General features: G+C 36.3%; 1 protein-coding gene across 2 annotated transcripts in view; it reads left to right on the top strand.

Annotated features, from left to right (window-relative positions):
- Window positions 1–12,542, top strand: part of LEMD3 (LEM domain containing 3) — a 69,731-nt gene that overhangs the window by 24,996 nt on the left and 32,193 nt on the right. For both annotated transcript variants that reach the window (XM_065934699.1, XM_065934700.1), the window contains exon 2: window positions 8,564–8,601. In XM_065934699.1, coding sequence (XP_065790771.1) covers window positions 8,564–8,601 — 38 coding nt within the window. The remainder of the gene's footprint in view (window positions 1–8,563; window positions 8,602–12,542) is intronic.

The raw sequence follows: 12,542 nt of genomic DNA, 5'->3' as shown, positions 1-12,542 counted from the left end.
AGGAAATGCCTACCCACTCCAGTATTCTTGCCTGGAAAATCCCATGGACAGAGGAGCCTGGTGGGCTACAGTCCTCAGGGTTTTGAAAGAGCTGAATATGACTTGGCAACTAAACAACAACCACCATTAACAAATACTTATTGTTTTGTTTTTTTATACTTTTCCTCCCCTAGTATTTTATTATGAAACATTTCAAACAGGAATTTGAAAGATTGTGCTGTGAGCACTGTAGATTATACAGTTTACATTTTCTTTATTTGCTTTACTATGTATCTTATTCATCATTCTATCCATCCACTGTTCTTTTTAAAAAATATATCTAAGTAAATTTGAAGATATTAGAATATTCCACCCTTACATACTTCATGAATGTTAGTAATTAAGAGTGGAGGTTCTTTTTCTTTTTAGGTAAAATTTGCATGTAGTCAAATGCACAAATCTTTAATGTACCATCAGATGAGTTTCAAGGAACACATCTAGCCGTGTAACGTAAACCCCTGCAGATTTAGAACGTTACCTTCACCTCTTCTTCCTCCTGCCGTCAATACACTGTCACTGTTCTGTTGTTTTCACCATAGATTTATTTTGTTTATTCTAAAACTTCGTATAAGTGGGTTCATAGAATACTGTTTTGTGAGGCTTTTTCACTCAGCATGATCTTTTTGAGGTACATTAATGTTGCATTTTCTAGTAGTTCATTCCATTTTATTACTTTTGGTTTATTTTGAAACCTCAGGTGTACTTTACACAGAAATTATTTGTCCCTTCCTGAATTCTTAAAGCACTCTATACTAAATTCTAAGGTATTTGTTATATCATAGATACTCATTTATCTTCACTACTCCGTAAGCAACATGTTTTCAGAGCATGGTGTATAAAAGATGCCCCACTAATACTTGTTGAATGGTCTATAGTTAAAAGTCTTTCTTACAGCTTTTGTTACAGAGATCCCAAACTTGAGTTACAATTATAATGTAAAATTAGTGCTTGGATGACTGGAGAAGGAAATGGCCACCCACTCCAGTATTGTTGTCTGGAGAATCACATGGACGGAGGCGCCTGATGGCCTCCAGTCCATGGGGTCCCAAAGAGTCAAGAGACAACTGCGGGACTAACACTAGTGCTGGGATGAAGATTAAATAAAATTTTAATTATAGTCTGTTGTCAGTTTTTTCCAAGGGAGTCTTCATTTTTATGGTGAGCAAATGTGAGACTTTCAAATACCATAATGATTTGTAGCATATAGGGGTGAAGAGTGGGAATCAATCAAATAATAAGACTATTGCCAGTTTAATTATGACTTTGACCTTTTATTTCTCTGAATACATTATTTCAGTTTTCATTATATTCTTGGTACTTTGATAATCACATTTAAAGCCCTTTTTATTTTATAGAGTCACTGTGTACATTTCTTATTCTTAAGAAAACTTATTTGGAAGTAGCATAGGATCATTGCCTCTCAGAATAGGGCAAGTGAAAAGTTGGGAGTCTTATAAGATATGAAAAGTGGAGAAGCATCTGTGTTTTTGCCCTTCTCGTCTCTTTCACTGATTTTCCCAATCTAGATCTGTATCTCTGTAAATCCAGATAGATAGGTAGGCTTAATATGGAAAGGTTATTTATGAGTAGAACACAGTGGTACAAGAGTTTGCCTTAGGCAAATTTTATAGTAGGCAGTTCTTGTCCATAAAATTCTGCCTATTTTGATTGGAGCAGATTTAATCTCAATATTCACAGCAGTTTACCAAGTACATTTGAAATGAGCTGTTCCTGAGCTTTAAAATGACCATATACTTAATAGAGCCATGAAACAATGGGTGAGCTCTCAGAGAACAGATGGGCAACAGTGCTGTGTTGCACAAGAATGTGCCGCCTTGTTCACCGTGTCCGTCTCAGATCCGCCTGGCTGGCAGGGAGATGCAGAAGCGCTCGCCACACAGGGGCCGTGTTCTGCAGCTGCTGGAGACATTCGCCCTCCCACCTACCCTGCGCTCCCCAACCCCCTCACTTCTTCACATATAGTTATGCTCTGTTTAAACTGTTAATGCTAGAAGATGGGATTTGAGAATTTGAATGTCTGTTTACAACTGGGTACAACTCGGAGAGATAATTGGTCATTTAAGCAGTTTCCAAAAACTAAGAACCTAGCCTTAAGGTCAGAGTTTTAGAATTACAAGAGACGGCCTTTACCTTTGAAAGAGCATGTCTGCAGAGTTACTGACCTCCAGACTGAACTTCTTGAGGACAGAGCTTATATTTATATTTTCATTTTTTAATCTGCTGCAACAAGCATAATGCCTGGCACCTAGTAGGTAGGCACTTGATATATGTTTGTGAGTATCTTAGATTAGCAGATGAAGCCAAAGTATTATTTAGATGTGATATGGTTCTAAGTCCGAAAATTATGATTTTTTTTTTTTTTAAGCAGATGCCTCATGGTAGGTTTTATAGCAGCCTTGAGAACAAAGTGCTGCGGCAGCAGAGAGAAAGGGAATGGTCAGTGCTGCCCATGGTGGTCGTTGGATACTTTATGTTTTCATATATTGTGGGAAATCTTTTCCTAGACTACAGTTTAGAGAACTTGATTTTGAAGAGTTTTTATCATCTTAAGAGACATCAGTGTATTTTCCCTAAAGCAGTGTCTTTTCCTCCTTATCCCCATTTTAGGCAATTTTCATGCATTATGTAAGGAGATTAAAGTTTAATGATTCCAAATCTGAAAGTTCTAGAGAAGAATGTTTTCTGTAAACTGACTAGAACAAATCTTTTCTGTAGTTGCCTTTTCTTTTCTGAAAAGAAAGTAGGCTTTGGAGTCAGACTTAGGTTTGAATCCCAGCTCTTTATAACAGCATTTACCCGAAGGAAGCAATTTAATGTCCTCATGCATCAGTTTCTCTGTCCATAAAATAGGGGTAATACCTGCTGTAAAATAGTGGTATAAGGAGAAATAAGCTACTTCCTAAAAGTGTGGTACCAGTATTCCTGGAACATATCAAGCATTTAAGAAATACTACTTCCTTTTTATTCAAAGGGGAATCTTGTGGAGGTGAGCAGGATTGTAGTGCTTCTCTGGCATCAGGGAAGCTGTTGGAGGAGGCAGCACTATGCCTTCAGTCTGCTCTTCTTTCACCATGTGTTAGTACACAGTATCTGCAAGGCAGGTAGAGGTGTTGCAGTCTTGTTGTTGGTGGAAACAAAAAACTGATAGTTAAATTAAAAGATAGTAGGGTACTGACCGTAAATACGTAGAGGTTCTGAGAAGAGGAAGCTCCTGATAAACTGCAGTTGTTAGGCATCCTTCGTGACTGTAGGAAAGCTTCAACCTGGACCTTAAAGACAGAATTTGAAGGAGAACGGAAAACATTGAGAGGATCAGAAGGATAAAAAGTGCAGAGCCTCTCTGGCAGAATTTTTTTCCCACCTTTACTCAGGTATAATTGGCATACAACATCGTGCAAGTTTAAGGTGTGCAAGTGTCAGTTTGGTAAATTTATGTATTGCAAAATTATTACACCTTAGCATTAGCCACCACCTCCAACCTGTCACAAAATGGAGTCATTTCTTTTTTGTGGTGAGAACATTTAATATCTATTGCTCTTAGCAGCCTGCAAGTTTTTAACGGTATTGTTAGCTATAATCACTGTGCTGAACATCAAATACCCAGAATTTGCCAATCTTGCAACTATAAGTTTACCCTTTTGACCAGTATTTCCCCCATTGCCCCCACTGCCCATCCCCTGGTAACCACCACTCTACTCTCTGTTTCTCTGAGTTTGACTTTTTTAGATTCCACAGATAAGTGATATCATACTGTATTTGTCTTTCTTCATCTGAATTATTTCACTTAGCACAATGCCCTTAAGGTCATCTATGTTATTGCAAATGTAGGACTTCCTTCTTTCTCATGACGGAATAATACTCCATTTGTACATACGTACTGTGTCATCTTTATCCATTCACCCAATGACAAACGGTTGTTTCCATATCTTGGCTATTATCAATAATGCTGTGATGAATATAGGGGTGCAGATCTCTCTTTGAGATCATGTTTTCATTTCCTTTGGATGTATACCTCATAGTGAGATTTGCTGGATCATATGGTAGTTCTGTTTTTAATTTTTTTGAGGAACTTCTATACTGTTTTCCATAGTGACGATACCAATTTACGTTCCCACCAACAGTGTATAAAGGTTCTCCCCATTCTCACCAAATTTATCTCGTCTTTTTAAGGATAGCCATTTTAACGGGTATGAGGTGATATCTCACTGTGGTTTTGATTTCCAATCCCCTAATGGTTAGTGATGTTGAGCACGTTTTCATATACCTCTTGGCTATTTGTATGTCTTTAGAAAAATGTCTGTTCAGTTCTTCCTGGCAGAGTATTTTTATATGGCTGGTTATGGTAGTTTCAAGTATTTAGAACAGAAAAATGGGGCTGACTGAAACTGTCTTTGCTGATGTAGAGGAAGCAGGAGGAAAGTATTCTGTCACTTATTATGTGTGTCTTTCTTTTAAAGCATAAGTCAGGTAGCATGCTTCCTATTCTCTGAGATTTCTTGCTCAGATTAATAGATAAAAAATCTTCAAAATCCTATATTATCTTACCTATTAATTCCCTTAGATAATCTTTGACTTCATTTCTCTCTCATCCGCACAGCTCTATTTCCGGGAGTAATATGACTGACATGCTACTGCTTCGCAGCCTGCGGACTTGTTTCTGTCTGTAAACCTCTTCCTTCAGGTATCCATGTGGCTTCTTCCCTCAGCTCTCTCAGCTTTCTACTCCAGTGCAGTCTGAGGAAAGAGGAGAAAAGGGAGCTCTTGTACCCTGTTGGTGGGAATGTAAAAATTGGTACAGGCATTAGGGAAAACAGTATAGAAGTTCACTCACATGTCAAATGCCATTCCTACGGTTTTATTTCCAAAGTGCTTAGAACCATTTCACATGTATTGTAAAAAAGTGCATTTGCTCATTGTCTCTTCTAATCCTTCTAAAATATAAACTCCTTGAGGGCACGTACATTTTTTTTTTTTATTTACGGCCATACTTCCAGTGCCTAGCGCAAACTAGAGAAGAAGTACTTATTTATTAAATGAATAAACTTTTTCTTTCTTTCTGAGTTGTGAAAGAACTTTGGTCACCATAGACTTTTTTTTCCTTTAGTGCCATTGAATGACCAAAATGAGGCCTTCCTGAGGAAAGCATCAGTTCATTTGGTTAACGTTAAACATGTGCTTTGCAAATACAGACGTGCCTCAGAGATACTGTGGGTTTGATTCCAGACTGACAGTAATAAAGTGAATATTGCAATAAGGGGAGTCACAGGAAATTTTTGTTTCCCAGTGCCTATAAGAGTTATGCTTACACTGTACTATCTAAAAAATGTGTCCAAAAGCATTATGTCTAAAAACAAAAACCTACATTTGTAGTATACTTCATTTTTTTCCCTTTTTATCTGAGAATTCATAATGGTTGACAATTTGATCTCACCCTAAGAGAATGGAAAAAGTTTACACTTGGTTAGAAAGGGTCACTAAAACTAGTAACATTTTTGAAATTTGTGTGAGAGAAAGAGGTTTAGAGAAGGGGAGTCAACAGTATGTCTTGTAAGTAAGTAGGGAAAGTATCACTAGATTTGAATTAGTTCCCTGAAGCAAAATGTGATGGGAAATCATTGAACGATTTTGGAGAGTCTAGTAGTATAATTAAAGACATGGTTTTAGGACTTTGATTTTTGCTAGGACAATCAGAAGAAGAGAAATCAAAATTTTAAGGACATTTATAAAGAAAAGTTTGATGTATTTGAAGTTTGAAATAATCTGAACAAGAAAAATGAAGGAAAAATGACCACAACAGGAGAAAAAGCATTTGAGAAAAAGCAGTAATGGGATGCTTTTTGGGATGTAGGGAATATAGGAGGACAGTGTTTGAAATACCAGCTTGTTATTATCATTGTTTTAGGATAAGCGATAAGAGGGCTTCCCTAGTGGCTGAGTGGTAAAGAATCCACCTGACAATGCAGGTAATGCAGGTTCAATCCCTGGATCAGGAAGAGCCCCTAGAGAAGGAAATAGCAGCTCACTCCAGTATTCTTGCTTGGAAAACCCCATGGACAGAGGAGCTTGGAGGGCTTACAGTTTGTAGAGTCATAAAGAGTCGGACATGATTAAGTAAGTAAACAACAACAACAAAGCAATAGCTATAATTTACTCTCAGTTTCCATCCTTAGAAAAGAGGCTAGAAAGTGATGTGACAATTTTTTTTTTTCCTGTAAATTGCTTTTAGAATATGGTTTCTTCTCTACAATGGCCTAATTAGCAGGGGAGGGAGGAATGTTTTCACTAGGGATAACAGTGTGTTTTTTATCCATCTATGATCATAGGTAATGTGGGTGAGAGAAAAAGTACTGATGTAGTTTCAGAAATACTGAAATGATTTGGGGGAATAAAAGATGCATAGAAATGCTTTTGGTTTGTTAAAACTGCTGTTTTTAGATGGAGTTTCCTTTCTAATCTTAACCTCAAGACTGTGTTTACTTTAGTTTGTTAATTTAGTAGGTCTGTCTGTTAACTTAGTATGTGACAGTTTTCACGGAAGTCAGGGAACATTTTGATTTTTTTTTAGCAGTAGGTGTGTATTTTGTTGGCCTTTTAGGTATGTTATACACTCAGCTAGCTAAGTGCGTTAGATAAGAGGCCGAAACCTAGAAAGAAACAAATGGCAGAGCAGTGTTTTTCAACAGAATTATTGTTCTGCTCTTTGGCTTTCTCATTGTCATTCTATACATCTCCCTTCCCAGTTGCTCAGACATACCCTTAAAATTTTAACACTTCGCTTCTATGTTAAAACACAGCATTGAATAAAGAAGGGCAGATTTAGCCTAGACAGCTCAAATAGCACTTTTCAGGCACTAACTGTTCAATGCTGTGCTTGACTCTGAGCATGCAAACCTGAATACACATGATCCCTTGCTGTGAGAAAGTCATAGCAGAGCAATCTAGTGGGAGAGCATCCACAGTCTGCAGTGATATTTTCATAGAGATACTTGAGGAGCTAGTTCCATTTAGTAATCTTGACAAAACAAAAGCATAAGCAGCCCCAAAGTGGTCCTCTCATGGCTTTTCTTCATAAATAATAAAACCTGTATTTTAGAATTATTCTTATAGAGAGCAAATAAAATACTTGTTTTTTAGAATCATTTGACCAATTTAAGTAGATTGACAAAGCATTTTTGGTAATATATTGAACTAAATATGACTTTATTTTAAATTATTCATATTTTACATTAATAAAAATTAGTGTATTAAAACGGATCTTTTCAGTCCAAGCATGTTCTAATTCTTAACATTTTATTTAATCTTTAAGTTATATTCTCCTATTTCCTATTGAGTACTTTTGATCTTTTGTTTTTAAAAAATTTTTCTCAGCATGAAAACCCTATTGCTTTATAGAAAAATGCTGTCTGAAAATTCATTATCAAATCTTTCTAAGATGATAGCAGACTATGTTTTCCCCCCCTTTTTTAATTGTATTTTTTTATTTAAACTGGTCTCACACGTAAACTTTCTTAGAATCACGTAGTTCCTGGTTCCTATGGGACTTCCTGTTTTCTCAAATAAAAATAGAAAAGCCCCTCAGAAAGGAAACCTGGTCAGTGTGAACGACTTTGTAGGCTCAGTTAGTCTTAGTTGTGTCCTGACTTACAGAGATCCAGGAATCTGAAATCTTTGAACATTTTTGCATATAATTTTAAAGTAGAGGGTAAGGAGGAGATTCTAAATAATAACTAGAAAAGTGCTATATAATATTCAGCCATAAACTTGTTTGAATCTTGTGGGGAAGGATGGATGTACGGAGTCTGGATGGAAAATGGTAAATCCTTTCTTTATAATATTTATTAGAAATAAGTTGTTTAATATTGAGACCTAATCCTTAGCTATTTTGATGTGTGTGTATGTTTCTTGACACTTTCTCAGATGTTAGCAAGGGCTAGGCAAGTTTGTCTTTTAATCACTGGAAGTAAGAATTCTAAATAAATGACTCAACTTTAAAGCATCTTGCATGTTTCCTCCAGTAGTGACTGACTTCTGTATTTTGAAGAGAAGCCAAGTTAAGGAGCCAAAATGAAGCCGTTAATAGCAGTGTTCATAGGTGACACTGTATCGAGCATTTCATATGGTCTATCTCACTTACTCCCAACACGTGTATAGAGTGGGTGTCATTGCATCCTTCCCTTACAGAAGGGGAAACGACAACCTAGAGTGGCCAGGTAGATAGTAGTACAAGGTCACTCTGCCAGCAAGCAGTAGAGCTAGGACTGGAACCAAGTCTGAGACCAGAGCACCTGCTCTTAATTATTATAGAGCAAACGACAAAATCATAGAATGGTAAATACAGTAAGTCTGAAAAATTAGTTCTCTAACCTTTGCTATCATGTTTGTTTGTATTTTGTTTGCATGTTTACGTTCAGTTTTAGCAGATTACGTTTTAGCATTTCTGAGGGCTTGGTTAGGGGGATTCTTAAATGATACTAACAGTTCTCTCTTTTTCTTTCCTTGATAGTAAAAAACCCCTTTGATGAAACATTTGGAAACATACAAGTAAGTAAAAAATCTTAATACTGATACTTTATGTCATGTTTTTTATGATAAAAGTATTAGGATGAATATCAGCTGACAATAGGAATTTTAAAGGTTCTTTTATGCTGAGGCATTTTGTTATTTTTGAGTATTCCTTTTCTATAGTGTAATTAAATCTGACACAGATTTTCTCCAAAGAGCGGAACTGTTTATCATTTTAAGATAAAAGCTAATCGCAAAGTAAAATGGCAGGGGCATGTCATCTGGGGATCTGGACTTAGCCTTTAAAGTGTGTGTGTGTTTTCTTAGTTGTTGGATACTCTAGGAGATTTTGCTCTTCTTTTATTCTCTTTGGATTTTTTGCTCATTGGCAGGCCTTTTCAACTGTCAGGAAGCAAAGGATTTAGAGTCTTATGCAACCTATTTATGATTCCTTTTCTTTTTAAAGGATTTATAATATTAATTTTAACCTAAGTGTTACGTGGAAATATTTTTCACTTGCGCATCATGAGTATAGGCAATACAAAGGTTGTGACATTTGAGTTTATATTATAATACACAATTAGTTGTTATTTTTTGTTGTTGTTTTATTATTATAGGAACTGACAGTAATATAGATAGACCTGTATGGAAAACGTTGTACTGAAGGATATGTAATAATGTGAAATCAGATCTATAGACTGCAACTTTAGATTGTTAGTATTGATTATTTTCAGTAGAATTTTATTGTGACGATACTTTTTTTTAAGTTGACTTGATCAGTTATGATATTAAGATTAACACTGCTATGTTAGTTTAAATTTGCAGTATATACTCACTGAAGATTGAAAATGCAAGACTGTTTTCTTCTGTATAATTTTCCACTTGGAGGAACCTGAAGTTCCTAACCTCTGAATAATAGTAATAATTATAATGAAGATAATGGCTATTCACTTATATTAAGTGTTTATTCTGTGTGAGGCACTGTGCTAAGTGATTAAAATCCGTTATTATCATTTAATTAAGGACTTGATACAAATACAGAAAATATCTTAGAGACAGTTGGCTGAGATAGAAGAGGGGAATATTTAAAGGTGACACTATATGAGAAAATTTGGTGGAGTCATCCTATAGTTTGACTTTTCCTCCTACGAATCAGAATGATTGATTCAGAGAATGAGATTTGCTTGAGAGAATGATTTATATGACTAAAAGAAAATCTGGAGCTTACCAAAATACACAATTAAAAGGTAGCTATTAATATTTCAAATTAAAAGCTATTTTTGCTAATGAAAGGTTACTTTTGAAAGCTTACTTTAAATATGGATTTGTTTGTAGATCTTTAACTGGTTTTCAGGTTGATCAGTAGACACACTTCAAGCCAAGAATTAGAAGAGAGTTTGAAAAGAGTTTGAAAAGCAGACAGAATGGAAGAAGTTTATAATGAAACTATGACCCAATATAAGTTTCTCTAAGAAAGTAACTTTGGAATTTAATATACAGACCTTTCAGGTTTACCTCTAGTTTAGCATAATGGTGCTAAAGATGATTGAACCAAAGCCTTTCTACTCTTCAAAGCTGATTTGTTCCCATTAATAAAATATTCCATAAAAACTATTCAGATCATAATTTAGTTGATCATTTGGATGGCGCTTGACACCTTTGTAGTAATATATAGATGGTCATTTTGAATGAGTTGCCACTGGAAAAATAATTCTTGAAAAAATTATAGTCGAGATTTTGGGGTATTTAAATTCTTTGTATGAGACTATAATAGCATATATGTTATCCAGTATGAGATTCAGTTACATATGATTACATTTTGTTATTTTTTCTACTTGTCTCAGTTCAGTTAAGGTCAGTCGCTCAGTTGTGTCCGACTCTTTGTTACCCCATGAATCGCAACACGCCAGGCCTCCCTGTCCATCATGAACTCCCGGAGTCCACCCAAACCCATGTCCATTGAGTCAGTGATGCCATCCAACCATCTCATCCTCTGTCGTCCCCTTCTCCTCCTGCCCTCAATCTTTCCCAGCATCACGGTCTTTTCCAATGAATCAGCTCTTTGCATCAGGTGGCCAAAGTATTGGAGCTTCAGCTTCAACATCAGTCCTTCCAATGAACACCCAGGACTGATCTCCTTTAGGATGGACTGGTTGGATCTCCTTGCAGTCCAAGGGACTCTCAAGAGTCTTCTCCAACACCACAGTTCAAAAGCATCAATTCTTCGGCTCTCAGCTTTCTTATAGTCCTGCTTGTCTAGTCCAGTGTTAACAGATGTGAATGGAAGGAAAGATGACATTTATTCCCAGGCCTCTGATGTTCATTAAAGATATAATCACAGAGAACAGTGTCAAATTTTTGGATTTAGTTTTGATTTTGAAAGGGGTGTGGGAATGGGCATGATCAAGACATGTAAAGCAAAAAATCAGTTTCTTTCCCAGATAAGAGAGGAGAGAGACTGAAAATTCTCAGCTATTTTAGTACCAAAGCTTAGTCAGATTTACCTTGGTTTTATATATCAAGTCTGTAATCAACACAATCAGTGGGACACCTCATCTTACTATATTGAACATATTTATTAAAAGTGATTTTGTGATTTAATCTATCACAGATGCATAGCTTTCAGAATCCTGTATTTCAGTCCCTGCAGTTACTTTTTGATGTCTGATGTTTAGTTTGGATTTTTAATCTTATTTGATAAGAACTGACTTGATTCAGAATCTTAATTGAGATAGAGTTGACGGGGTGAAAAAGCAAACGGGAAAAGCAAATAGTTTGCTACTTGCTACTTGAGAAGCAAGTAGTTTGCTGAAGGATTGTCACTTATCTCTATCAACCGACTCACGTAAAACCAGGGACTCTGCTAGTAGGACTGTGGCTCCTCTGATGAATTTTCTTCTTCCTGTCACTCATTAAAGAGTCATTGACAAAAGTATGCCATGCATAGTGTGCAAACTTGTGCCTTCTGTCCTTGAATATACAGCGTGAAAATAAATGGATGTGATTGTATGTCACTGGGCATATGAACTTTACTTTCCTAGCTTTTTATATCCGTATGAATTTGTTCCTGGTCACATTTATCCAATAATCCTGTTTTGTCAGAAACTTCAGGAGAAAGGAAATCATAAAGACATAACCCCTCATGAATCATGCATTTTTTCCAAATAGTTTGATAAGCTATTCTTACCCCCTCTTCTAACCTACCCTCCTCCATTGTTTATGTCTGTTTCTGTTAATTGTGATTACTCTTAAATTGAGGTCTCATTGCTTTAGCCTTCTTGAGAGGGTGCTTAGGTGTTGCCGGAGTCTCCACTCTGGTTTCCTTTCATATGGTCAGAATAATATTCCTGATACAAATTTCTGTTTTACTTTTCTTCTCCTAAATGTTCAGGATGAAGTCAAACTCTTTGTTTTCAAAGTGGTTTGAAGAGAGCCTTCAAAGAGCCTCAGAGTGGTTTGAAGGTTAATCAAAAATGTCAGGTTGGGTGACATTGTGTGGTTATCAGGTTAAAACAAAACATGAAGAAAACAGTCAATATGCTAGGGCTCTCTAACTATTGATTCCAAACTACTTTTTCAGGAGTTTGCTGAGTCAAAGTTGGCTACTGGTTATGTAAGAAATATAACCAAAGCATTTATGCTTTCAGGTCTATGCTTGGAATGCTGGTCAATTCTATTCTTTGTATGAAGCCCTGTTCAGATATTCCCTCTTCTATAAATGGATCTTCCCACCCCTCTGTCTTCTGTATTTACATTGTACTTTGTTTGCAACTATAATATAACATTTAGTATGTTTTTTGCCCTTAAGTACAGGAATCATCTTGTTGGCATGGATTTCTCGCTTTTCTGAGGACAGTTCTTAACTCCCAGTTGTTGTTTAGTCACTCAGTTGTGTCCAACTCTTTGCAACCCCATAGACTGCAGCACGCCAGGCTTCCCTGTCCTTCACCATCTCCTGGAGCTTGCTCAGACTCACGTCC

Source organism: Muntiacus reevesi, chromosome 4, assembly GCF_963930625.1.
Source record: "Muntiacus reevesi chromosome 4, mMunRee1.1, whole genome shotgun sequence".
NCBI classification, from domain to species: Eukaryota; Metazoa; Chordata; class Mammalia; order Artiodactyla; family Cervidae; genus Muntiacus; species Muntiacus reevesi.
This window is presented reverse-complemented; position numbering and strand designations above follow the sequence as displayed.